The following is a 22,607-nucleotide window of genomic DNA, read 5'->3' as shown; positions in this document are numbered from 1 at the left end:
CCACGCTGTCTGCAGTCTATGGTTAAAAGTAGTGGTAACGTTAGCATCGTTACCCAGATCATTACTCCTCTTTTTGTTTGGGAGTTTGTATGGATCCACACTAAGAATAAAGCTCATTTTATCATTATATTTTTGTTTTGGCATCCTTCTGAGTTGGTTAAGATACACTTCTTTTTCAGTCAGTTCAGTTTTAAGTATAAAGAAACACAATAAAACAGCACTCTCTAAACTGTCATAGTGTCTGTGAATACGTGCAGCATGTAAACAAAAAACAAACCATTGGTAGTGTGATGTGATATCTATTCCAAAGTTCTATCCATCTTATTTTTCATGACCCCTGTATCTGGATTTTGTGCTTGAGACCATAGCTGAAATATCTGATTGGGGAACAGAAGTGTTTTGTTAAAGCACAGAAAAAGGTCTTACTTGTTATCATTTTATGAGCCATTAAATGTCTCTAAGGCATTTCTGGGAGATCATGCAGTTTGAGGCTTACAGCCAAGTGACTCAAACTAAGAACTAAGAACCAGGAATCTTATGAGCATAAACTTCTCAAGAAACCGCAGAGCTTCACATGAACATGAACGTAGCTTCATAATCACTGCTTGAAAAAGGCCAGTTGTTTGCCAGTTGAGCATCCCTGGTTGCTACTTAGACTCTCTTTAGCTGGTTTACACTTTACATTCTCTTTAACTGAATGTTCTGCCCTGAGAGTGGGCTGAGCAAGTTGGCAGAAAGCTAACAGACTGATGCTCTGATAATAAAAGACAAAACTTTAAGTTCACAGAGTTACTTAAAAACTAAGGCATACAAAGTAAAGGTTTAAAGGTCTTTGTTTAAACTAAACCTCACTTTAAAATCCAGTAATGCTGAGCTAACCTTGCTAGCTTGGTGCTAGCATACCATACGACAAACATGATCTTAAAACATTGTACATGAAACATTGCTATGTGATGGCATTGCTTTATGGTTATGTTGATACTTGAGAGTGTGAATAAAAGTTGAAATTACATGACTTCATTAGCATAAAGAATTGGTACAGGCTATAAATGCAATCCTCTGACTAAAGTGTTTCTTTCCTGCAAGTTCAAGTTCAGGTTTCTTGGCAGATCAAATAATAAACATCGGTCCGAGAGCTTTTAAGCATTCAAATAATAAAGATAATTTACATTTTTATTTCTATTGTGTTGGAATGTGTGTTGTCAGGGACTATTTTGTTAACTATGCATTAACTGTACACTGACAATAATATGTGGCTTTTGGGGAGCATCCTGTGGGGCAAGAACAAATGTTATGATGTGCTACTGAAGGCACTCTACCGATTTTCTGTATAACCCTATATTAGATACAGGAATGATTGCATCTGAATAACCTCACATGGTGTCAGAAGAGGAGAGTTGGTGAAATTTGACCCTGCGGAGAGCTTTGACTTAGCCACCTCGAACGATGGTCAGAATCACTACCAAGCTCAACAAAGAAGAGAATGACAAGCTGATGTGAACCTTGCTTTATTCACCCAGAAGGGAAGCAGAGCAGGTTTATAAAACCTTTACATTCGAAAGAGAGGAGGAAAATTGTGACAATTCTCATGAAATTGGACAACTACTTTGTGCCCAAGTGAACGTAGACAAGACACTTCATCCAAGAATGCAAAAGCATGGTGAACGTGCAGAAGAGTATATACGTTGACGTAATCAGCTGGCAGATACTTGTGACTTTGGCACAGCAAAAATGAAAATATACGTAACAGATTGGTGATTGGGATTTCAGAAATGCTCCAATTATTGCCCAATTTGACCCTCACAAAAGCCATGGAATTCATGAGACAGTCTGAACAAGTTAAAGGACACATGAGTGAGCAAGCTACAAGTGCCAATGCACAGTGAAATATCTCACCGAGGAGGACCTGTAAAAGGAGGACCCAACTGTGGCTGCAGCAGACAAAACTGGAATTGAAAACAGCAACAAGATGAGCATCCCATTGAAGTGAAATGTAAAAGTTGTGACAGAAACCATGGTAGAGATGATGTCTGCACCGCTAAAAATGCTTACTGCTGTAAATGTAAGAAAAGGGGCTACTTTGCAGTGGTCCGTGCACTGTTGCAATAAGTGACGTTAGTGCACTTCGAGAGGGAGTCATTACCAAACACTTCCTGGTGGAACTGAAGCATGCTGTAAGTACAAACAGTGCATGGACTGTTAAGCTCCTGACATCGGATTTGAAATTGATACCAGAGCTGATATAAGTGTCATCTTTCAACATTGAGAGCCCAGGGGGTAAGCTGAGTTGTAAAGGACAATTTACAGCTGTCACTAGTATAAAACACAGACCTTTCAGATTCAAAGTCTTTGTAGTACAGAGATCAATAATTCTTGGCCGTGAGGCAACTATACTGATGGATTTGGTAAAGAGATTGGAAGGACTCGAATCCTCTGACACCAGAGAAGTTGGACTGCTGAAAATAAAGCCTGTGGAAATTTGCCTTAAGAGTGATATTGTCTCGTAAACTGTGACAACTGCTAGACGTGTGTCTGTGCCCATGCTTTCTAATGTTAAGCTGGAACTGGAGAGGATGGTCCAGTGTGGCGTCATAGGAAGAGATTAAGGAGTCCACAGAATGGTGTGTGCCTATGGTGGCGGTTCCTAAAAAGTCCGATAAGAAACTGGGTGGACCTTAAACAGCTGAACAAAGCTATCAAAAGGGAAAAATATGCTTTAACCACCAGCTGAGGCTCTCCTAACATCCTTTTCATGGACAACAGATCCCAATTTTCTGGCAGAGCTTTTGAACAGTTTGCACCTGACTGTGACTTTCATCATGTGCTCAAATCCACACCATCCACAGTCCAATGGTAAAGCAGAGAGGATTGTGCGTACAGCTAAGAGGAAAATGCCGAAATCCGTTCACCTTGATGAGCTACAGAGCAAGCCCTCTGGAAGCCACTGGAGCTAGCCCAGCACAGCTGATGCTCGGTAGACAGATCAGGACACCAGTCCCAACACTGGAGTCAAACCTACAACCATCATGGCCAAATCTGCCACAAGTGAAAGAAACTGATGAAAATGCCCATCAGCGCTACAGACAAAACTTCAACAAACAATAAAACAGCAAGGCCTTACCAGAACTCAAACATGGAACCTGTCAGTGAAATTGGATGAGGAAAAGGGAAGAGGAAAACAAGAAGTGTGCTCAGTAAGTGTGAGACACCATGATCATACAAACAGACAAGGGAGTACTGAGGCACAACCACTGACACCTAATGCCCAAAGTCAGCACTGCAGATTCAGCACCTGAGCTACTACTCCAAACAGCAACTAAAGACGATGAACAACCCAAAGAAGAAATGCAACCTGAGTCAACCTCCCACAAAGAGTCAGCAACTGCAGAGCCAATACCTTGCAGACAACAAGTTTTGGCCACACAGTAAGATCACATGATAGGTACATAGAACTGATGTAGAACTGATGCATTGAACTGAAAGAAAAGGGAATGTTTGTTCACAAAAAAAAAACAAAAGAGAGGTCCACTTACCTCTACTAGACAGTGGGTTAGTGGGAAGTAATATGTGGCTTGTAGGGAGTGTCCTGTGTCAAGAGAACTTTATACTGTGCTACTGAAGTCAATCTACTGATTTCCTGTATATCCCTGCAAAGTGGAGGGTATTAAACTGTGATAACCATTATCTGGAATTAAAGCATCTGAATAACATTCTCTGAATAGGATGTTATTAGCATTTAAGTAATCTGGTCTGATTACACTTGGCAGGAAGTTTTGTCTTTAAGCCACCCAAAGCATCATGTCGCATAGGAATAAGATGTATAGCTTAGAAAAAGAGCTTATTTTTTGGTTTACTGAATGATGAACGATGAATTTTGTCAGGAATGTAGAAATATGCTAAAGGAAATGCATTTTTCAAGTGTGTAAACGCAGCTGATAGCTAGGCTATGCTAAGTCACATCAAGTTAGATTGCATATCTGTCCAACAGTTAATATGCTCGGTGCTCAAATGTTGTCTGTAAACATTATTTGATTTATGAGCAGCAGTGCATTTTTATACTGCTCTGATGGTCCATAAAGACATTCTTGTTGCGATAAAACACAGAAATGTATACTGATAAAGAAGTTTGTAGACAAGCTCTGGTTTAAAACTGCCTTTGCACATTTGGACCACACGATTGGTTTTATTGACTTTACTGTACTTGAACTGTGCACTGTGTGACTGTATTATCAACAACTTTGCAAATACCGGATCAGATTCTGTATGTTAATATTAATATTGGGGGACACTACAGTTTACTAACATCTTGATCCAGGTTTCTGTTTATGTTCTTTCATGTCAGTTGTCTGAGGCAGGAATTCTAACAAATCTATTGTGTTTGTGTCTTTCTGCACAGACTGGTCCATGGATGTGGTGGAGCTATGTAAAAAGTATCGGAATGATGGTGTGGTGGCCATAGATTTAGCAGGAGATGAGTCTCTAAACTGCAACACATATCCAGGACACTTGATAGCATATGAGGTACGAACTTCCCTTTTTTCCACTATTTGCAATAAGCATGGTACCTGTTGTCAAGGAGCACTCCGGCCAAAACGAAACACTGAACCATCTCAGTGCCTGTTGTAAGCATGCCCAGTGCTACAGTAGTTTTAAGAGCAATATTTTCCAGTTTAAAGACAACTCAAATCCCCCTTTGGATGATGTCTTGAAGTGGAAAGGAACTTCTGAGAAACTACCACTGCTTTGAGGTGGATTTTTTTTTTACAGTAGAGAGAATGGATTACTTAAATGACAGAAATGAGAAGGGCATGAAGCTAAAGTTAGCAAGAAAGCTGTCTGGTTATGTAGAACTCTTACCTCAGTTTGGCTTATTTTCCTTGGAAAAGAGCGTAAAAACATATCTCTGGCATCCATTTCGTGCTGAATAAAGATGGAATCAGTTTTTAATTTTATGATCTACTTAGTTGGACCTGCCCATGATACAGCTTTCAAATCTGTCTAGTAGTCTGATTGAAGTGCTGCCATTCCTACCTTTTTTTTCGCTGTGTTAATCGAATTTCCATTAGACACTAACTATTTTTGGAAAAGTTCTATGCATAGTTTTTCACAGATTTTAGCAAATGAGTTAGCATAGTTGAGATATTAGCACGGTTATATGATCCTTGCGTTGAGTAGTGTGTTTACACTTCCATAGTTCAGTCTTCTTTTCAGTTGTGAGAGCTGCACAGTGGAGATTTTTAAATTCATTTTTGGATTTTGATTGTCACTATTAGGAATATCATGGATTGTGTAGCATGAAACTTAACTGTATTCAATTCACCATTCATATCTTGCAATCACCATATCGAAAACAACACCAATATTAACAGGCGTATCATGAGAACCCTAATAGACAATCAATCTGGTTCATTCTTCAGTTGAATTGCCTCTGTGCTTGGTTGTATTCATTTGCCCATAGCTCAGTTCACAGGGATTCCCAATGGTTGTATGGTGTAATTGCATAATGCATGCTGGGTGTTGTAGGGAGGGAACATTGAGCCTCATTCATCAGACATTCTTAAGAAGAATTTTTTTTCTTAAAAGCCACTTAAGCAGTTCTCACAAAGATTCTGACATTCACCAATGTTTTCTTATTTGGGATTTGTTCTTAGGTAAGAACAGAATCCACACACAGCCAAGAGGTGCAAACAGTTCTGCAGGTTAAGAACACGTCATGAATCTGACGTAGACTTTTTCTTACGACCTTTCTCAAGAAAAAAATTATGAGGCCCACTGAGCTAAAACATGTACCAAAAAAGTGTTTTGAATTCTGTCAAACATGAGGCTGAGGGATACAACACTGAACTCCAGAATGCTGCATAACACAACACATAACATATTAAATGATAGTTATATATCAGAAAACCCTTTTCAGTATCAAGCCTAACCCTGGAATAGTCCTGGATTTGCTTTGTAAACGGTGGACTTCCCTGGAAATTGGTTCATGGGTGAGGACCCTTAACATTCTTCACATTTGACAACCCTAGCTAGTTGTGTTATTAATTGGAGATAAGCCAGAAGAGATAAGAATTAATCTTATTTAAGCCTATTATAAAAGGACTGTAGGGGAATTTGCTGACTTTTATCAGCTCAGGAAAACATAACATGATTATTACATTCCTTATCTGTGGACTCACTGATCCATTCAAGGTCTCCTCTGAGACTGCACAGTCATTCTTACATGCTATCAGGACACATGCAGTTGCTGTTTTTAGAACCACAGCGTTTGTGATCGTCTGATAATTTTGCTTTATTATGGCATTAATGAATTCAAAAGAAGGTTTTGTGTTGGTGTTTTAGTTTTAGTTCATAGGGAACAACAACAGGGTTCTTCTATGCAAGCACTTGTCAAGCACTTGTCTCTACTCCATGCATTCAGCAGTACAGCATGATTCACCGCTCTAAATGCCAGTGGTGCAGGCTTTATACTCATCACTCAAAGCAGTTGTTTGTTGAAAAATCAAATACACATCATTTTCCCCTTACCTCAAATTTAGTCGATAAGCTAAGACATGATTTGGTGTCTCAAGTTTGCTTCTTTAGTTTTACACTAGAGCTTTGAAGCAAATGCAGCTAGCCAAAGTAGGAAGCTTATTATATCAGCCAATTAGCATTGTGCAAAATTCTTAAATAATTTGTCATACGTTTTCTTCAAAATGCACCAAGCCAGTAAATAAGGATATACTGTAATCTTTAGAAACAGACAAAAGTACTTATCAAAAAACAGTATTAGCAGCCATCATGAGGCCTGAGTGTCTGTACTTGTCTTTTTTTATGGAAAAATGTACGTCAGAGACCACAGTATTTCAGAAACCACATAAGCCACACAGGTTTTTTTGAGAGTGCTTAATAACTCAACATGTTCATGAGAGGAATGCTGCTTGCAAAATACAGGGTGTCCCAAAAAAAATGACATCATTTGAGATGTGAATATCTGAGTAACTCCATGTCCTAGGCAAACGCAATTAAATAGGCTTCATGTTGAACAATACAAGATTTATCAAAATTCGAACAAGAAATTTAGAGGGACGTAGATTTTATAACCAGTTTCACAAAGCTTCATAAATGTAATATCTTCCAAACCTGGTGGTCGTCCAGATCCCTTTGCCTTGCACAGACGGCACAGTGTTTGTATAAATTCAGAAAAAAGACATGCCAGTCACAACTGCATATGTGTACATATTTCTATATTGTGGTCTATTTACACTAAGTTAGGTTAGAGTCAGGAGTTTCTTCATCATTTATGTAGGAATAGGCACTCCCAAAATTTTACGCTGCTTCACTGACTTTGAACTGTATGCCTGCACAGGGTTGGTATGTCCAACAGGTCAAAACAAGCTCAAAACAAAGTGCGTGCTGTGCCCTGATTGGTGTTCTTGCTTCACGTTTCTTTCGTTTTCATGTTACATTTTATACACATAAGCCAAAAGGAACAACAGATTTTGCATAATATAGTGGAGTAAAAAGTCAGATATTTGACTTTGAAATGTAGTGGAGTGAAAGTAAAAAGTCACCCAAAATGGAAATACTTCAGTAAAGTACGGATACACGAAAAAACGACTTGAGTACAGTAACGAATTACATTTACTTCTTTACTGTCCACCACTGAAATTAGATTTTTGGCCGAGTAGCTTTAATGTTTGTGATGCAACGAAAAGAAAATTCTTGGCTGAAACCGAAGCCAAAACTCAGCACACTCTTGGCAAAGAATGATGATAAATAAAATAATGCCATTTTAGATGGAACAGGAAATTCAAATAAGAAGTTGGAGAATAGGTTCACTTCAGTCTTGTTATTTTTAGTTATACTTTGCACTGTGGCTGTCGTTGGTGTTGGTGGGCTAACGGGGACTTTTTATGCTTCTGTTGTTTTGGTGTATTCGGTGTATCGAGCAGGATGTCTTGTTTTCAAGTGCTATGAAACCTGTAGTGAAGTGTTTGGGTGTGGTAACTCCTGTTGATACTCGATATTAGCAAAGATTATAAATCAGTTGTCTAATGTCCGTAATAGAAACTGTAAAATAATTCCAGATGGCTGATATTTTCACTGTTCATCTGCTGCCAGAAGGAACAACCAGTGTTTTTAATCACTGTTTCTTGTTTTCAGTACTACTACACTTATAAATCGTAGGTTTTGACATGTTGTTGTAGGCCTGTTTCACGTTTATTTTTGGTCAAAATGTTTGGCGGGTTTTTCTCCTTTGGCAAAAAAAAAGTAGAATTTTTGACCGTTTTTGGTCAAAAAGTTTCAGTGCCTCCCCATTTAATGTTGCACACCAAGCAAGTTGATGAACTTTGTGATAGAGAGAGACCTACTACACTGTGCACTGCTAAGTCAGGAAAGGAGTTCAAAAAGTGGAGGAGGAAATGAAGGAGATCTCAGGGGAGCACATCTCGGAGCTGTAGCAGCATCTTTAGGAAAGTCGTTTAGATCACTCCAACAGGGTGACATCTGTTTATGCCATTAGTGTGAGGAGAGCCAGGCCACTGCAAACAAACATGTTCTTCCTTTATCATTTCACAATCTCGGGTGAAGACCAGGAACACTGCAGCACCCTTTATTTAACCTATTAAACCCCACGGAAATGCCGGCGGCTCCGGCTTCCTCACTCCCTTAACTTAGGAATAACTCTTAAGAAAAAAAAAACATACAAAACATCTATTTATATAATAACATGTGCAGGCATATTGAGTGACAAAATGTGGTGTTTAACTGTGTTTATTTATTTAACATTGTGCTTCTTATTCAAGTATTAAGTTTTTCCGACTTATCTTTCAATAACTACCACATTACTCAGTGACTCCTATGAGAGCAGTATGTGCGTTATGTAGTTATGCGAGTAAGGAACTGAAATGTGGGTCCGCGTACAGAGCCTTAGAGTTTCATGGGTTAACTTCCACATACACTTGTATTTAATGTTTGTTGTTTTGTTTTTCCATGTACTTCTATTAATGTAAAAGCCCAAGACAAAAGTTGATATCAGCTCATATTCAGACACAGCAGAGTCAAAATGGAGCTCTGTTAATGATCTCTTGTTGTGTGCGAATAAGTGTCTAACTCATTATGCTGTTGACAGGAAGCATTGCGAAGCGGCATCCACAGAACCGTCCACGCAGGAGAGGTGGGTCCTCCTTCCGTGGTGAGAGAGGTGAGTGTTTGTTCATCTCTGGAACAGTAATTAAGAGAAACTGCCCCAGATCTTAGCTACACCCACTGTGTAGATGAGAACATCATTATCTGGATGTGGAAGATCAGCAAAAAACACTGCAGAGTGTTTTTACAGCTTAAGTACACAGTCTTATGCTGTTTACAAGGACAGATCACCTGCTAATTTTCTCGCAGTTTTTCGCCCAACCTATGCCTGCCCAATAGTGCAGGATTTTTAAAATCCTAACCAATGTTTAAAGCATGAGATTCCCCACACATAAGCACAGATTCGATTGATTTTTGTCCGTTCTCGTCCCCCACACTACTATACTGAAATTTGCCCAGAACAACACACCACACAGTTTCACATTAGGTTGATCGATCATCAATTCATATCTCAGAACTTGAGATCTTGCAGAAATTCTTATGACTTTAACAAACATGACTTTAGATCTAGACAAACATGGTAGATGACAGCAATTAACAGATTACTGTGGTAGTTATGTGTGAATTTAGCAGTGTAAAAGAGAAAGAAAATATCTTTTACTGCTTTCCCAATGTGAATTATAATAAAATGACTTTTATCCTTCCATTCAGTTCCCTGTTCAGCGTGGCTCTCACTGGTTAACCCACACGATTTCATGTCATGCTCACAAATCGAAGACCCAGTCAACAGTACTGTCTCTCAGGCAGAAATTGTTGTGAACAAACGTGACTTTAGATCACAATTAACTTGGCAGTTGACATCAAGGCACAGATTACTCTGCTAGTTATGTGTGAATTTAGCAGCATAAAGTGAAAAAAAAAGTTTTATTTGTTTTCATGTTTTATGTTTTTATGTGCAGATTAGGGTAAAATTATTTTTATCTTTTATCTCCCTCGTTCAGCTCGGCTGACTAAGGCTTCTTTAAGGATCTTTCAAGTATGATGTTATCATTTGTGTTTCATATGAGAGAATCTATGTCCTACATTTTAGTCCCCCAAGGTACAAACATTGTAAATGGACCGTTAAAAGTACAAAACTGCCCAGTTGTGTATGGTAAAAAAGCTTTAAACGTAGATTAAATTTAAAAGGGCATATTTTTACCTTTTTTTAAATAAAATAAAATGAGATATAATTATGCTCCCTACCTAAAGGTACTGAAAATGTACCGAGCATAAAACCCCAGTGACAGGTCATCACCTTTTGTCTGAGAGTGTACCCCACACCACATGGCCTATTTTTTACAGATATTTTATGTAGCAGAAATTAAATGGTTCATTTTGCATACTTAACAGTTACCATTACCAGAAATTCACCATTTGTGCAGTGTGATCTTCCTTTGGTGTCAGTTTCTCTGTCCTGGCTCCACCCTCTTGTCTCTCTGCCCCTGTCTCCTGTTTACCATAGCTCCGCCCTCTCTCGTTACCCTGTTCACCTGTGTCTTGTGGTTAGCACCTCTCGTTAATCTCTGTTTCCAGATGTCCCTTGTATATATAGCTGTCATGTTGTCTGGTCTTGAATGTCTACACATCTGCGTTTTCTTGTGTTTGTGTAAGTAGTCAGCCCATACATCTTCCTCTTTCGTGACATTCGGCCACGATGAAAAGGGTAACTGAAGTCACAACTCGGTCAGTTCACAATGTGTTGACAATTTCAATATACCCAGCTTCATCATCTGACTTTGAAGTTTATTCATGCGGTCTGTCTTTGTTGGAAACTTGTTTTTTCCTCCAAAAAACAAAACCACTTGAAAGGACTGTTAGATCAGTGGTTCTCAGCTGGTCTTGCCTAAAGACTTTTATTACTGTTAAAGGCCTTGTTACTAATTCCTTGTTTTATTGGTGACAACTCTGCTTTGCTGTTGCTCATACCTCTGATTTTTGAGGCTTATTTTAGACAAAGAGATCCCAGAAGAGTAGAATAGAGCCTAACAGACTTCAGTTTCTATGCTGATAGATGCTGGATATATTACTATGTTCCATCACTATTCTAAAAGTCAAGTAATAGTTCTTAAGTAGATTTTTGACCTGATACTGTTGTACTTCTGCTCACGTTGTTTTTGGGAAAGGTACCATTATTTTTTGGAGCCAGCATTTCACAGAATTAACATTACTGTTATTTAAATATCGGTTTTGGCTGATCTGCCCACCTCTATATATGGCACAATGCTTCTCATAGTAATATACAGTACTGCAGGGGTCACATGGCAACTGGGAGGCTGTGTCCTTGTTACGTCCTCCTGAAACCTGTGGGGTGCAGTATACTACAAAGACAGCATTGACTGCATACTGAAAAATTTGTCTGGCGTAGTATGTCAGAACTTGAGAAGCTCATGTTGGTCGAATGCTGCATGCAAAATGTAGAGGCTTTTTCAAACTTTCTTGTCTGTCCTTTAAATTCAAAGCGAGTCTGAATTGGAAATCACAATTCAGTTTCCTTCTGTAATGTGACATTTCATAATGAACCAAGGTTTCAGGGAGGGTCTCTGAGTGTTTTGCTCGATGACAGGTGGGGTGGTGAGAGGGGAGATGAAACATGATATTATTAGTTAATATCGTTTTCCCCACCTGCTGGTGCACGATGATGTAATCAAAAACTCAAGACATGTTTGAGGTGGGAAAAAGTCATTACACTTCGATCAAAGATTGTTGAATTATGCTTAATATGACAGATAATGATATATGACACTGCACATGACCTAAGAAGGTTAAAAAAAGATCCATTTTTAATTTCAGACTTTAATATAGTCGTTTTTCATTTCGAGGTCATGCTGAGAAAAGCCACCAAACAGCTGTTTTTGTGTATGTATGAATGTGTGATAATTAGTCTAAATTCATTTTCACTGCAAGCTGTGTTATTCTCTTAGGCTTACGATGACAGATCTCAGATGCAGACTGTAAGCGGTAAATGTCAAATGCGTTTCAAAATAAAAGTCTAAAGTTCTGTGATTTAAAAATAAAATTTATAATGATTGTTGAAAGGAGAAATAGAACACACCCATGACCCACTCCGTGCCTGTTTGGGTCGCAACCCACCAACTGAGAACCACTTAGATAACAGTCCACTGTAACAGGAACCAGTCTTAGAGGATTTTTTTTTCTGCATTCAGTTATGTTGGGTCATTCCTATCCACATTCACCAACTGTTTACCAGACGTTTCCCTCTAAAACATGCTTTTGACTTGTGTTTCTCCTACAGGCTGTGGAGGTCCTGAAAGCTGAGCGTATTGGACACGGCTACCACACAGTCAAAGACCCAGAACTGTACCAACAGCTGCTCAAAGAGAATATGCATTTTGAGGTAAGGTTTTTTTTTTGTTTTTTTTTTTAACACGTCCTTACCAGTTTGATCTAAAGGGCTTTGTTTCAACTCACCACTCGGAAGTGCATTGCACCTACATTACATAAGTGGCTTATCACAGCACAACATTTGTGAATAATTGCTTTGTCTAAGTTTAAGCTTTATAGAAGCTTGTAAAACCTTGATTTAGTGCCTTTCTTTTTGTTATTGCTAGCTTTTTGCTTGCTAACTAGCAGGCTAGCAGAGTAAAGTAATGAAGAGTGCAGCAGTCAGGTACAACAGAAGGAATAGTTGGCTACTTAAGACTCAGTTTGAACATAGCAAATCAAATGTTTTGAAATGTATTAAATATTTTTAAGTATTTTGATTGCTGTTTGTAAACTGTTTGAGGATCAAAAAATGAAAATTGCATCAGATCGCAATGATTTCTAAACCAGTTCTGCTGCAAAAGTCATCCTTCATTCCTCCAAGGGTGCACCTAACACCTTTCAATTGACCTAATAAAGTAATGGAACGGTCCTTAAGATGGCATTAGGCATTCCTCCTAGCCAAGTTGATGAGGCCTTGTTAAAATGAGTTTTAAAATGCACGGCTTGCTTTTAGGCAGTTGTACTTAATTACATGAATTACTGGCAGCAAACAGCACCTTCTTCATGTAAGGTACAAGCATTCCAAACATATAGTACATTTTTACAGGCCTTACATGGTGAAACTTTCATGCAACTAGTTGCATGTTGAGAGTTGACTACAGCATAATTTCCGTTGGCAGTGAGACTAAGCAATTCCAAAATGTACAACACTTTATATTACTCCCTTAAATAGCCAAATTAGCAGGTTGCAGTTTTTGATACACCATATCATTCTCTCTATAAAGTCGTCTGCAAGATGAGTTTACATATTTGCAGCATTTTTATCTTCTTATCATGTTTTGTCTCCAGCAGTTCTTTTTTCCCCATATCCATATATCTGTATTTTATATATCAGTCTAGGGATCTTTACTCTATATTTGAGTTTTTTTTTATATGTTTTGTTTAGGTAAAGCCTTTGAAAATAAATATTTAGGTAGGCATTACAGTTATAGCCTACTTGATGCCTCACCAGCTGCTTGTCCTGTCCTAGAAGCACAACACGTTCATCACGGACCACGTCTCACGCTTCCTTCCCTTCTCCAATGATTTTTATCGTTTGGATGCCAAATGAATCTGAGCTCTGTGTAAAATAGGGAGGAGCTAAAGAGGAATAAATGCTGGAACATGCAGCCATTTAAACAGCTGTTAGAGTAAACTGGCTAGTTAACACAGCCGGTTACAGAAACATTAGCTTCAAGAAACCCATGTTTCATTTTCTTGCCTGCTGATCCTGTGAAATCAATGGTTGGAAAGTATGTCATTCAACATGATCACATTTCATGAAACTTGTTCCATTAAGTTGCGAGGCTTGCAGCTGTTGTGACTTTCAAATGAGCTGCAGGACAATTTATTATGCAACTCAAATGCAATTTAATTGCAAGTAGGTTTCAAGCAACAACAGTTGCAAGAAAGTTTCACTGTGTAAAGCCAGCCTTACAGTTCTGTTTCACAACAAGCCTACACTTATGTAACATGTTGTCTGATCTTGATGAAAATACACTGATGAAAAGTGTCACAGCACTAGTCATTAATGACTCATCATCATAATCATAGATGAATCATATTACATGAATCATAATGTGAATGCATTACAGTGTGCTTACTGTACAGGCTTACTATATACTGTACTGTACACTGTAAATGAAGTGAAATGAATGCTAGTAAATTTAAATGCTGCCATTAATATTTGTCACAATATGCTAAGCATCCTCAGCAAACCACACTCAGAAAAAGCAGGGCTATCTGATCTGATGTCATACTGCCCTCTTGTGGTGAGCTGTCATCTAGTACTGGTAAATTGAATCGTGGGTGTGCTGTCCATTTTGCCGGATTGACATTTCAGAAATTAGACTGGATGACTGTCGCTGCAGATGTGCACTGTGGGGCTTAGGCTTACATTGCAGTGCTTTAGTGAGTGATCATGTGTGCCTGTGTGCTGTTTCAGATTTGTCCAATCTCCAGTAGACTGACAGGAGCTTGTGACCCAGACTTCACTAAGCACCCACTCATCAGGTAAATATATGGCTCACAGTGACTCTACACAGCCAGTACCTGCCTTAGAGCTACATACAACTAGTTTTGTAACAACTACCATGATATAGCATCGAACTGTTGACTTGTGTTCAATGGAAAATGCAGCCAGTAGAGCTCTGAGGTGGTGTCGTCATCCAGACGAGCCCTGGGGTCTCTGTTTTTGCTTATGGGAAAAATGAATGCACCCTGTAGTAAACAAAAATGTAGATGTCACTGGGTTCACTGAAACATGAAGCCATTAAGGATGTGAAAGACCAATACTGCTACATACTGTCACATGCAAAAGTTTGAAAGCTAAGCTAACAGTGATATGGCCATTATAGATTAAACACAGACATTTGAAGCCTCTAAGGGACATTGGATGCTTCATTTGAAGCTTGTGACAGACATATTAGCGTATATATTTTACCTTGTAGCAGTTTCATAGTGACTCTTTCAGTAGTGAGTTCTGGTATAGCGCTGCTGCCACTGTTTTCCTTTTTTAACAACTCATTGATTAAGCAGCTGCTTATATTCACAGTCAGTGATGTATCTAGAACAGTTTCCATTCAAAACCTAACAATGGAATAAGTAGTATTGTAGTACTTGCAGAGTTTAAATACATGCATGTTACTAGTGAATAAAAATGATCTAAAAATTACAGAGGTGCATTTTTTTTTGTTGTTGTTTCTCTAAAGGCCTAGAAGGTCCTGATGGTGTCCCTCTGCCTAACTTGTAGCATGTATGTAGAACTATTTGTATTTTGACTACATCATTCACAGAAGCCAGTGACATTTAGGGCAGAAATGTACATAGCACAAAAATGTATCGTGTTTTAAAACAGACTGCAATTTTCAAAAATGCCATTCATTTTTACTATAGATAGAAACAGCTCATGTCTGTTATGTGTACAATGCATAAATGGATAGTTCACTAGAGCATGGCTTCTATTATGGCGTTCAGTTTCCACAAACAAGCAAGCCAATTCCAGTGAAAGTCTGAGTGTCTGTTAGTTACAGCACTTCCAGCTGCAGCATAGCATTTCAAACTGGAAACTTAACTCTAAAAAAAGTGTGCTACAATTTCTCATTAGGTTGAAAGAGATTTTTGCCAACTTTTGTAAAGCTAATCGAACCAACAGCTACTACTAGGGAATGTGTGCATGGATAGATCTGTTATCTGTAAACGTACTGTCGGATGCCTAAGTTTGTCTTTTGTTGATTTTCTAAGTGAAAATAAGTTACACATCTTCTACAGGGAACACACTTCTGCACATTTTAATTCATAATTACTGTTATTCCATCACAGGGCAGACACACAGACATGCCCATTCATGCACACACACACACACTCGCACCTAGGGCCAATTTAGCATCTCCAGTTTGCCTGACTGCATGTCTTTGGAATGTGGGAGGAAACCCATGCAGACACAAAAAAGAAGGGAGACCCAGCCAGGGAATCGAACGCAGGCCCTTCTTGCTGTGAGGCGTCAGCGCTATCCACTGCGCCAGCGTGCAGCCCTGAATTCAACATATTGGAAAAAGATAAAAGAGAATGTGGACTGTGCAAAAGCTTTGCCACATTTTATAGTTGTCTTTGTTTAAATGTGTTCTCTGTAGAGGATGTGTTCGCTTACTTTCACTTAATTTGAACATTTAATTTGACCAGAGGTGACCTCAGATTGTTCATACAACAGCATGCAGTTACTAATACATGAAATGTGGATGATATCTGAGCTAAGAGTCTAATTTAGACTCCTTATATCTTAATGCCATTTATTGCCTTGGTTAGGTATACTGAAAGCACCCAGTGGACCACTCTCTTAACTTTTTGGCTACTGCTTTCTTGGTCTGTGCAGGTTCAAGGAGGACAAGGCAAATTTCTCTCTGAACACAGATGACCCAATGATCTTCAACTCCACCCTGAATTGTGATTACCATATTGTGGAGAAATACATGGGCTTTACAGAGGACGAGTTTGTTCAGCTGGTGAGACTCTTCTACAAATGTTTTCTCCTTTTTCAGACAGAATAAGCATTCTGTAGTACATCTGTCAGGAGTTTAGGTCTAAAATACTTTAGTGGCTGTTGCCAATCACTGTCTCAATGTGAAAATAATACTATTGGTTAGAAGTATTCACATCATGATGATAAAGTTGTTGATCGCCCAGACGTACAGGTTCAACGCAGTAGACAGTTCATGGGGTAAATAAAAAGTTTGACTGTATTTACAAAGACTTTTTGATATCCATCAAAAAATGCGTTCATATGCATGGCTGGTTTGTTGTGGGTGGGAATCGATGTAAGCGGTAAACTCGTGCAAATGTGAAAGCTTTTTTAAAGCTGGATTTTGCAGCTCTGGATATGAGCCGACAGCAGTCATGTCTCCTCAGTTTTGTTCAAAATCAATGTGACTGACTGACGCCCCACCCCGCACATATTCTTCTGTGTCTCCTATTGGCACGAGAACATCAGAGTACGTACCGTGAAAAGTTCAACTCAGGAGAACTTTTTCAATGGATAACACAGCGTAATTTTTGCACGTGGCCACACTTTGATACCTATTGTCCGTTAATGCTTTGCTCTTGATGAAATCACAGCCTTAGGCTGCGTTCATAAGGACCTTTTTGTATCCGTAAAAAAAACACACTTTGTGTCATTGAATTCAGTGAGATAATTTGTTGACAGCAGAAACCAACGCATGACATTGTGTAAAAATGATCCTTCGTTGTCTGTTAAAGTTCAAAAGTTGAACTTCTGATAGCTACTCTCAAGTATCGGTGTACCAGCCAACAGGATATGGTGTGGGGTGGGGCTTCAGTCTGTGCTGTAAAAAAAAAAAATTGCGGAAAAATGAATTGCTGTAATGAACTTGCTATAACTCCAACTCCTTACCTGCAGAGCCTAGTTCCAACCACAATTTGCCACACCTGCTTCAGCTAATCAACCTCGTCCCAAGTCCCTGATTGAATCGGAATGTATTAGAGTTAAGTAAGGTGCACGGCAGCTTATTGGATGCAGGTTGGAACTCAACTCTGCAGGAAGGTAGTTCTCCAGGACCAGGGTTGAGACCACGGCGTTATAAAATCCGGTTCTAGTAGAACAGCGACTGGTTTGGTTAAAACTCTCAACAGTCACCACTAGTTTCCCAATCATGTTTTCTTCCACCCATAAACACACCCAAAATAGACGTATTAATGGGTTTTTTGACTGATATCAAAATGTCTTGTAAACCATTGTTTTGAATAATAGTACACATGCAGGTTGACTTGTGCTAGCACTGTTCACTTTCATTCTGCATCATAGTGCGCCACTCAACATTTTGCCATTACAACATTAAATTAATGCTTCATTAAGACCACAGAAAGCCATAGTAGATGACATGGCTTGAAATTTACAGAAAGGCAGTCAGGTTTTTTTTTTTTTACGGACATGGGGAAAAATACAGTGACATGGGTTTTCTATAACAGGTAAAAAAAGAATCCTTCTGCCAGCGAAATGAGTTTTGTTATATTTTTTTTTCCAAATTAATTATGTCAGGATATTATCTCAAAATTATTTTCCCAAGAAATTTTCTAGACGTCTTCTTTTTTGACATGCAGGTTATTCTCTAAACAATTTGCATGCATCCACTTATAGCCATTTTGTTGTCCACAAAGCTGTAGCTGCTCTTGAATAAAAACCAATACCTCTGATATATTTATGTAACCCTTCCTCCAAAAACAGTCTGTTGCATTTTAAACCATGTCTCAAATGACAATCTGATATAATATAATGATGTCTGTTGGCGAGCACTGAAACAATGTTTTTGTATTTAAGACTATGTTCAAATAAAGTGCGGTCAGTTTGTAGCGGTTTATTAGAATAGTTCCAATCCTTGATACACAACCTGGGGAGATAATAGTGAGTCAGGCTGCTGCCAGAATGGTGTATTGGTGCCATCTACAGGGCAGGGTGGGTAATGCACTTATCCAGAGAAAATTATTTCGAAATAATCATCTTGAAATAATTAATTTTAGAAAAACAACCTAAGGTCATTTCTCAGGCAAAGGTTTTTTTTTTGTTTTGTTTTTTTTTGTTTTTTTAACCCATTATAGAAAAGCCCATGTAATTTTTTTTTCCCCATGTCCTTTTGGGGGAACCTCATATCTTTTAGCTCGACAACAGCGAGCTTGTGAAGAGGTAGAAAACTGAGACAAAACCTAATAAATTTATATAACCAGAGTGTAAAAATGAACCTGAACTTCTGGTTTATCAACACACTCACTGCGGCACATTGTAGTGGAGCAGCACTTTGTACTGTATCTCCTACATGATGCTGTGCAACTCTGCATGGCTCGGGGGGTCCAGTGTGTAGTGGCCTTTAGCCTTTAGTTACAGTGAGTCTTTAGCCTTCAGTTAAAGTAAGCCTAAAGTTAAAAATTGTTCCTTATCCCAGCATTATTTGTGACCTGAGTTTGACTATTTTGCAGAATCTGAATGCAGCAAAGTCCTGCTTCCTGCCCGAGAAGGAGAAAAAGGACCTCCTGAACCAGCTCTATGAAGCCTATGGCATGGTGAACAACACCAGCTTCTAGATGGAACTCACATACACAGCAGAGCCTTCCAGTAGCTGAGACAGAGCTAAGATAATGGGAAAGGCTCCTTGTTTCAAAGTTTACCCTACTTGAATACAACTTTTCATTTTCTGAACAATTTGTGAATCATAGACTGAAACGCGTGAGGGAATGAATTTCCAAATAATGGGTCGATATTGATGACCCAGCCCTTAATAGACATAACACAGGTATACCTATGAATGCCTTACTGTGGCATCTTCAGCATCTTGACTTAGAAGTAAGCAACATGGTTCCTATTGAATTAACCATTATCCTTCTGCCTTGTGACTGCAGTGCAGACACAGTTGCATTTCCAGGGAATACAGTATTGAAAAAATGAATTGTATTACAGTAAATCCAGTTATCACCGAGTAGTATTGTGCACATTAAGTAATGATACTTGGTGGACACTGGTTTTTAACTCATATTATCCGTAACAGTGCTTGGTTGAAGTATTTCTTTCAGCATAACATGCTGGGTATAATATTTTCCATATTGGTACAATACTGTGGTAGTTCACATTAGCTTACCATATAAGAGGCTGGAGATAAATGGTATTATATTTACACCAACTTACTGTGAATACCCAGGTTTAGAGCTCAGGCATCGTGACTGAGAATTGTACTAGCATTTATAGACACGATGTTTTGTATGTGTTTCTTAATTCGTTCATGTATGTAAACCATTATATTGTTGATCTTAAAAGAACGTGCGCACACTACAGCAGCCTGACACAGAACAAGAACTATATAGGGAAAATATGGATTGCTGGATTTAGCATGAATGCTTGTTTTCTGAATTTAGATTAAGGCTAGTCCACTGTCAGTGGAGATTCTCTATTGATAGTGCTTTTTAGTGCAAGACTAGGCTTTAATCAGTGCCCAGAAAACTGATGATCTAACTGACATATACAGTGCCTATATCAGGGGTCACTAGTCTGAGCCACAAAGGCCTAGTTCATTCCAGCCAAGAAGGAGCCCCCCTCAAATACAGTACTGTGCAAACATCAGAGACTACCTTCATTTATTTAATTTCCAGTCAAAAAGAAAACATTTTTCACTGAAAATTACACAGAAGTCCATTGTTCTGAGAAGCCCTGCAGCTTCCTTGTTTCTTGTTTATTTCCTTTTCTTAGTGAGAGCTTCTTGACAGCTACAAATCCTTTCAGATCCACAGTGTTGTCTCCTCACAGTGGAAGGATGGACAAACACCTGTGGATTCTTCAGGTCAGAAGCAAGAGTGGAGCTCCTGTTTATCAAAGATGAAAGCTTAAATTACTGTTTATCTGATGGTAACAGTTTTGGTGGTCCACCAGCTCTTGCACGGTTGTTAGTATAATTTTTTTAAACTTACATTTTTCCACTTTGACCAAAATAAATGGATTATATGTAATCTCCTCAGAAATATCTCCTGAAAATGAATAACTTGTACTAGCTGTTGTGGCTGGAAATTAAATAAATCAGGGGTGGTCTTTGACTTTTGCCCAGTAATCAAATTTGGGAAGACCGAGATCAACTGGTCAGACAAGTGGAATAAGGTGTGCTTCTGCTTGATTGAAATGAAAACGTGCAGCCACACCAGCCCTTTGCAAATAAGACTGGTGACCCCTGGCCTATATAACCTATGTATCCTCCTGCTAGTAACCTTTCTGAATACACTGCTTTTGACTGCTTGTTTTGCAGTCATACATGAAGACCTTTGTTGGGAAATAACTTGGGGTCATTGTCTGCATGCTGTCTTCATAATTGTGTTGTACTTCCTCAGCTCAACAGCAGACGGCAGACCGGACATTAAGAAAAATTAAAAGACTGACATATAATCGCTATGAGTGGCTTAAGACGCCACATACAGTGAAGATTTTTGAATTACACTCACTGGCCACTTTATTAGAGACACCTACCTTCTCTACCTCCAGTACCACCTTGCTGGTGTACAGTTAGAGACTGTAGCTCATCTGTTGATGCACAGTTTGTGTTATTGGTCCTCTAACCTTTCATCGCTGGTCAGTTTCTGCCCACAGAGCTGCTCTTGGCTAGATATATTTGGGTGGTAGACCACTCGACACTGCTGTGCATCACTCCTGTTGCTAAGAATGCTCTACTACCCAAATATTTGGTCAACAGTGGTCCTGTGGTTAGAAACTGGTCAATGATGAGTGGGGTAGAGGGTGGCTGACAAAATGCATGAAGTACAGTCTGTAATTGCACATCTGTATAATGAAGGTAGGTGGACCAGAGGGTGGAAGTACAAGATTCTGTTTTCTAATAAAGTGGATAGTGAATGTACATCACTTTTATTTAAAATGTCTTTCTTTTTTTTCTTGCTTTTTTTTTATATTTCGCATATGCCACTTCATAAACTGTGAATGGGAGAGCTGGGAGAGAGGGACTCAGGACTGGTCTTTTAAAAACATCACTAAGAGGCATGCCATTATGGCAGTATACATTGCAGCAAAATCCCAATACAAATCTTTTTGCATCTTACATTTTTGTTGTGTACTTATTTTGTATTGCTGGTGGTGAAAAAAAAACGTTGTTTTAATGACTATTTTAGCACTGGGCTGGAAGATAAATACCCAGCACTCTCAGAAGCATTCTGTGGGTTGACATGGTGGTTTTCAGCATAATTGCAAGGTTGCTTAGTGCTCTTACCCTGAATTCAAGAAGACAGAAACCAAATGCCTCTGAAAGTTGCCTCCCGAATCTCGTCTCCATAGAGATCCCTCCTACGAACACACCCCCCATAGACTGGGGTCGAGACCGGGGCCCTAATTTGAATTGCGATTTGACGGCCCCTGCAAGTTCTGTGACATGCTGAAACGGAACGAAAACGGAAGGACTTTTCACATTCTAAATGCCACAAAAGCACAGATCAGACAGAAAAGGGTGTTGCAGACTCATCACCTTATAATCAAAGACAATGCCAGACCCTGACAGCAAAAGGCCATTAGAAGTCTAATTATAAGTCTAATTAAATGATGCGCCTTTTAGACTGGAATTAGCCTGGAAGGCCATACCGAATTGTATCTAGCATGGCATTGCAAGTTAAAATAATGCCACAGAGGTCTTCAAGCTCATACTTTCATATATATTTTTATATATTCAATTACTATACTGTTATTTACTTTCCTGTACTCAAGCCAGCTCTAGTTAAAGAGCATAGTGTTGCCACCATCATAACCTTTCTGTAATTTTCATTGTTTTTACACCATGTAAAAACATCAGCTGCCCTTTTATGATGAAATGATCAATAGAATGGTCCAAAATTACTTGAAATAGAAGCCACACACAACGGTCAGTTCACACCAGACACATTTCTGAAGCGTTTTTTTTTGTTGTCTGTCTGACAGAGTAGATGAATACCATTCTCATCTGTATTTCAATCCACACCGGCTCCACCAG

The 22,607-nt window shown here is 38.9% G+C and overlaps 1 protein-coding gene across 1 annotated transcript in view; it reads left to right on the top strand.

Annotated features, from left to right (window-relative positions):
* ada (adenosine deaminase) overlaps window positions 1–19,520 on the top strand; it is a 34,564-nt gene extending 15,044 nt beyond the window's left edge. Inside the window, exons 6-11 of the mRNA XM_036591410.1 lie at window positions 4,397–4,521; window positions 9,116–9,187; window positions 12,368–12,469; window positions 14,543–14,610; window positions 16,469–16,598; window positions 19,081–19,520. Of these exons, the coding sequence (XP_036447303.1) occupies window positions 4,397–4,521; window positions 9,116–9,187; window positions 12,368–12,469; window positions 14,543–14,610; window positions 16,469–16,598; window positions 19,081–19,185 (602 nt within the window). The 3' untranslated portion in view covers window positions 19,186–19,520. The remainder of the gene's footprint in view (window positions 1–4,396; window positions 4,522–9,115; window positions 9,188–12,367; window positions 12,470–14,542; window positions 14,611–16,468; window positions 16,599–19,080) is intronic.
* Window positions 19,521–22,607: the final 3,087 nt, after the last annotated feature.

The sequence above is a fragment of the Colossoma macropomum genome, unplaced genomic scaffold (assembly GCF_904425465.1).
Source record: "Colossoma macropomum unplaced genomic scaffold, Colossoma_macropomum, whole genome shotgun sequence".
In the NCBI taxonomy this organism is placed as follows: Eukaryota; Metazoa; Chordata; class Actinopteri; order Characiformes; family Serrasalmidae; genus Colossoma; species Colossoma macropomum.
The sequence above is the reverse complement of the archived record's forward strand: the minus strand, read 5'-3'. Positions and strand labels throughout refer to the sequence as shown.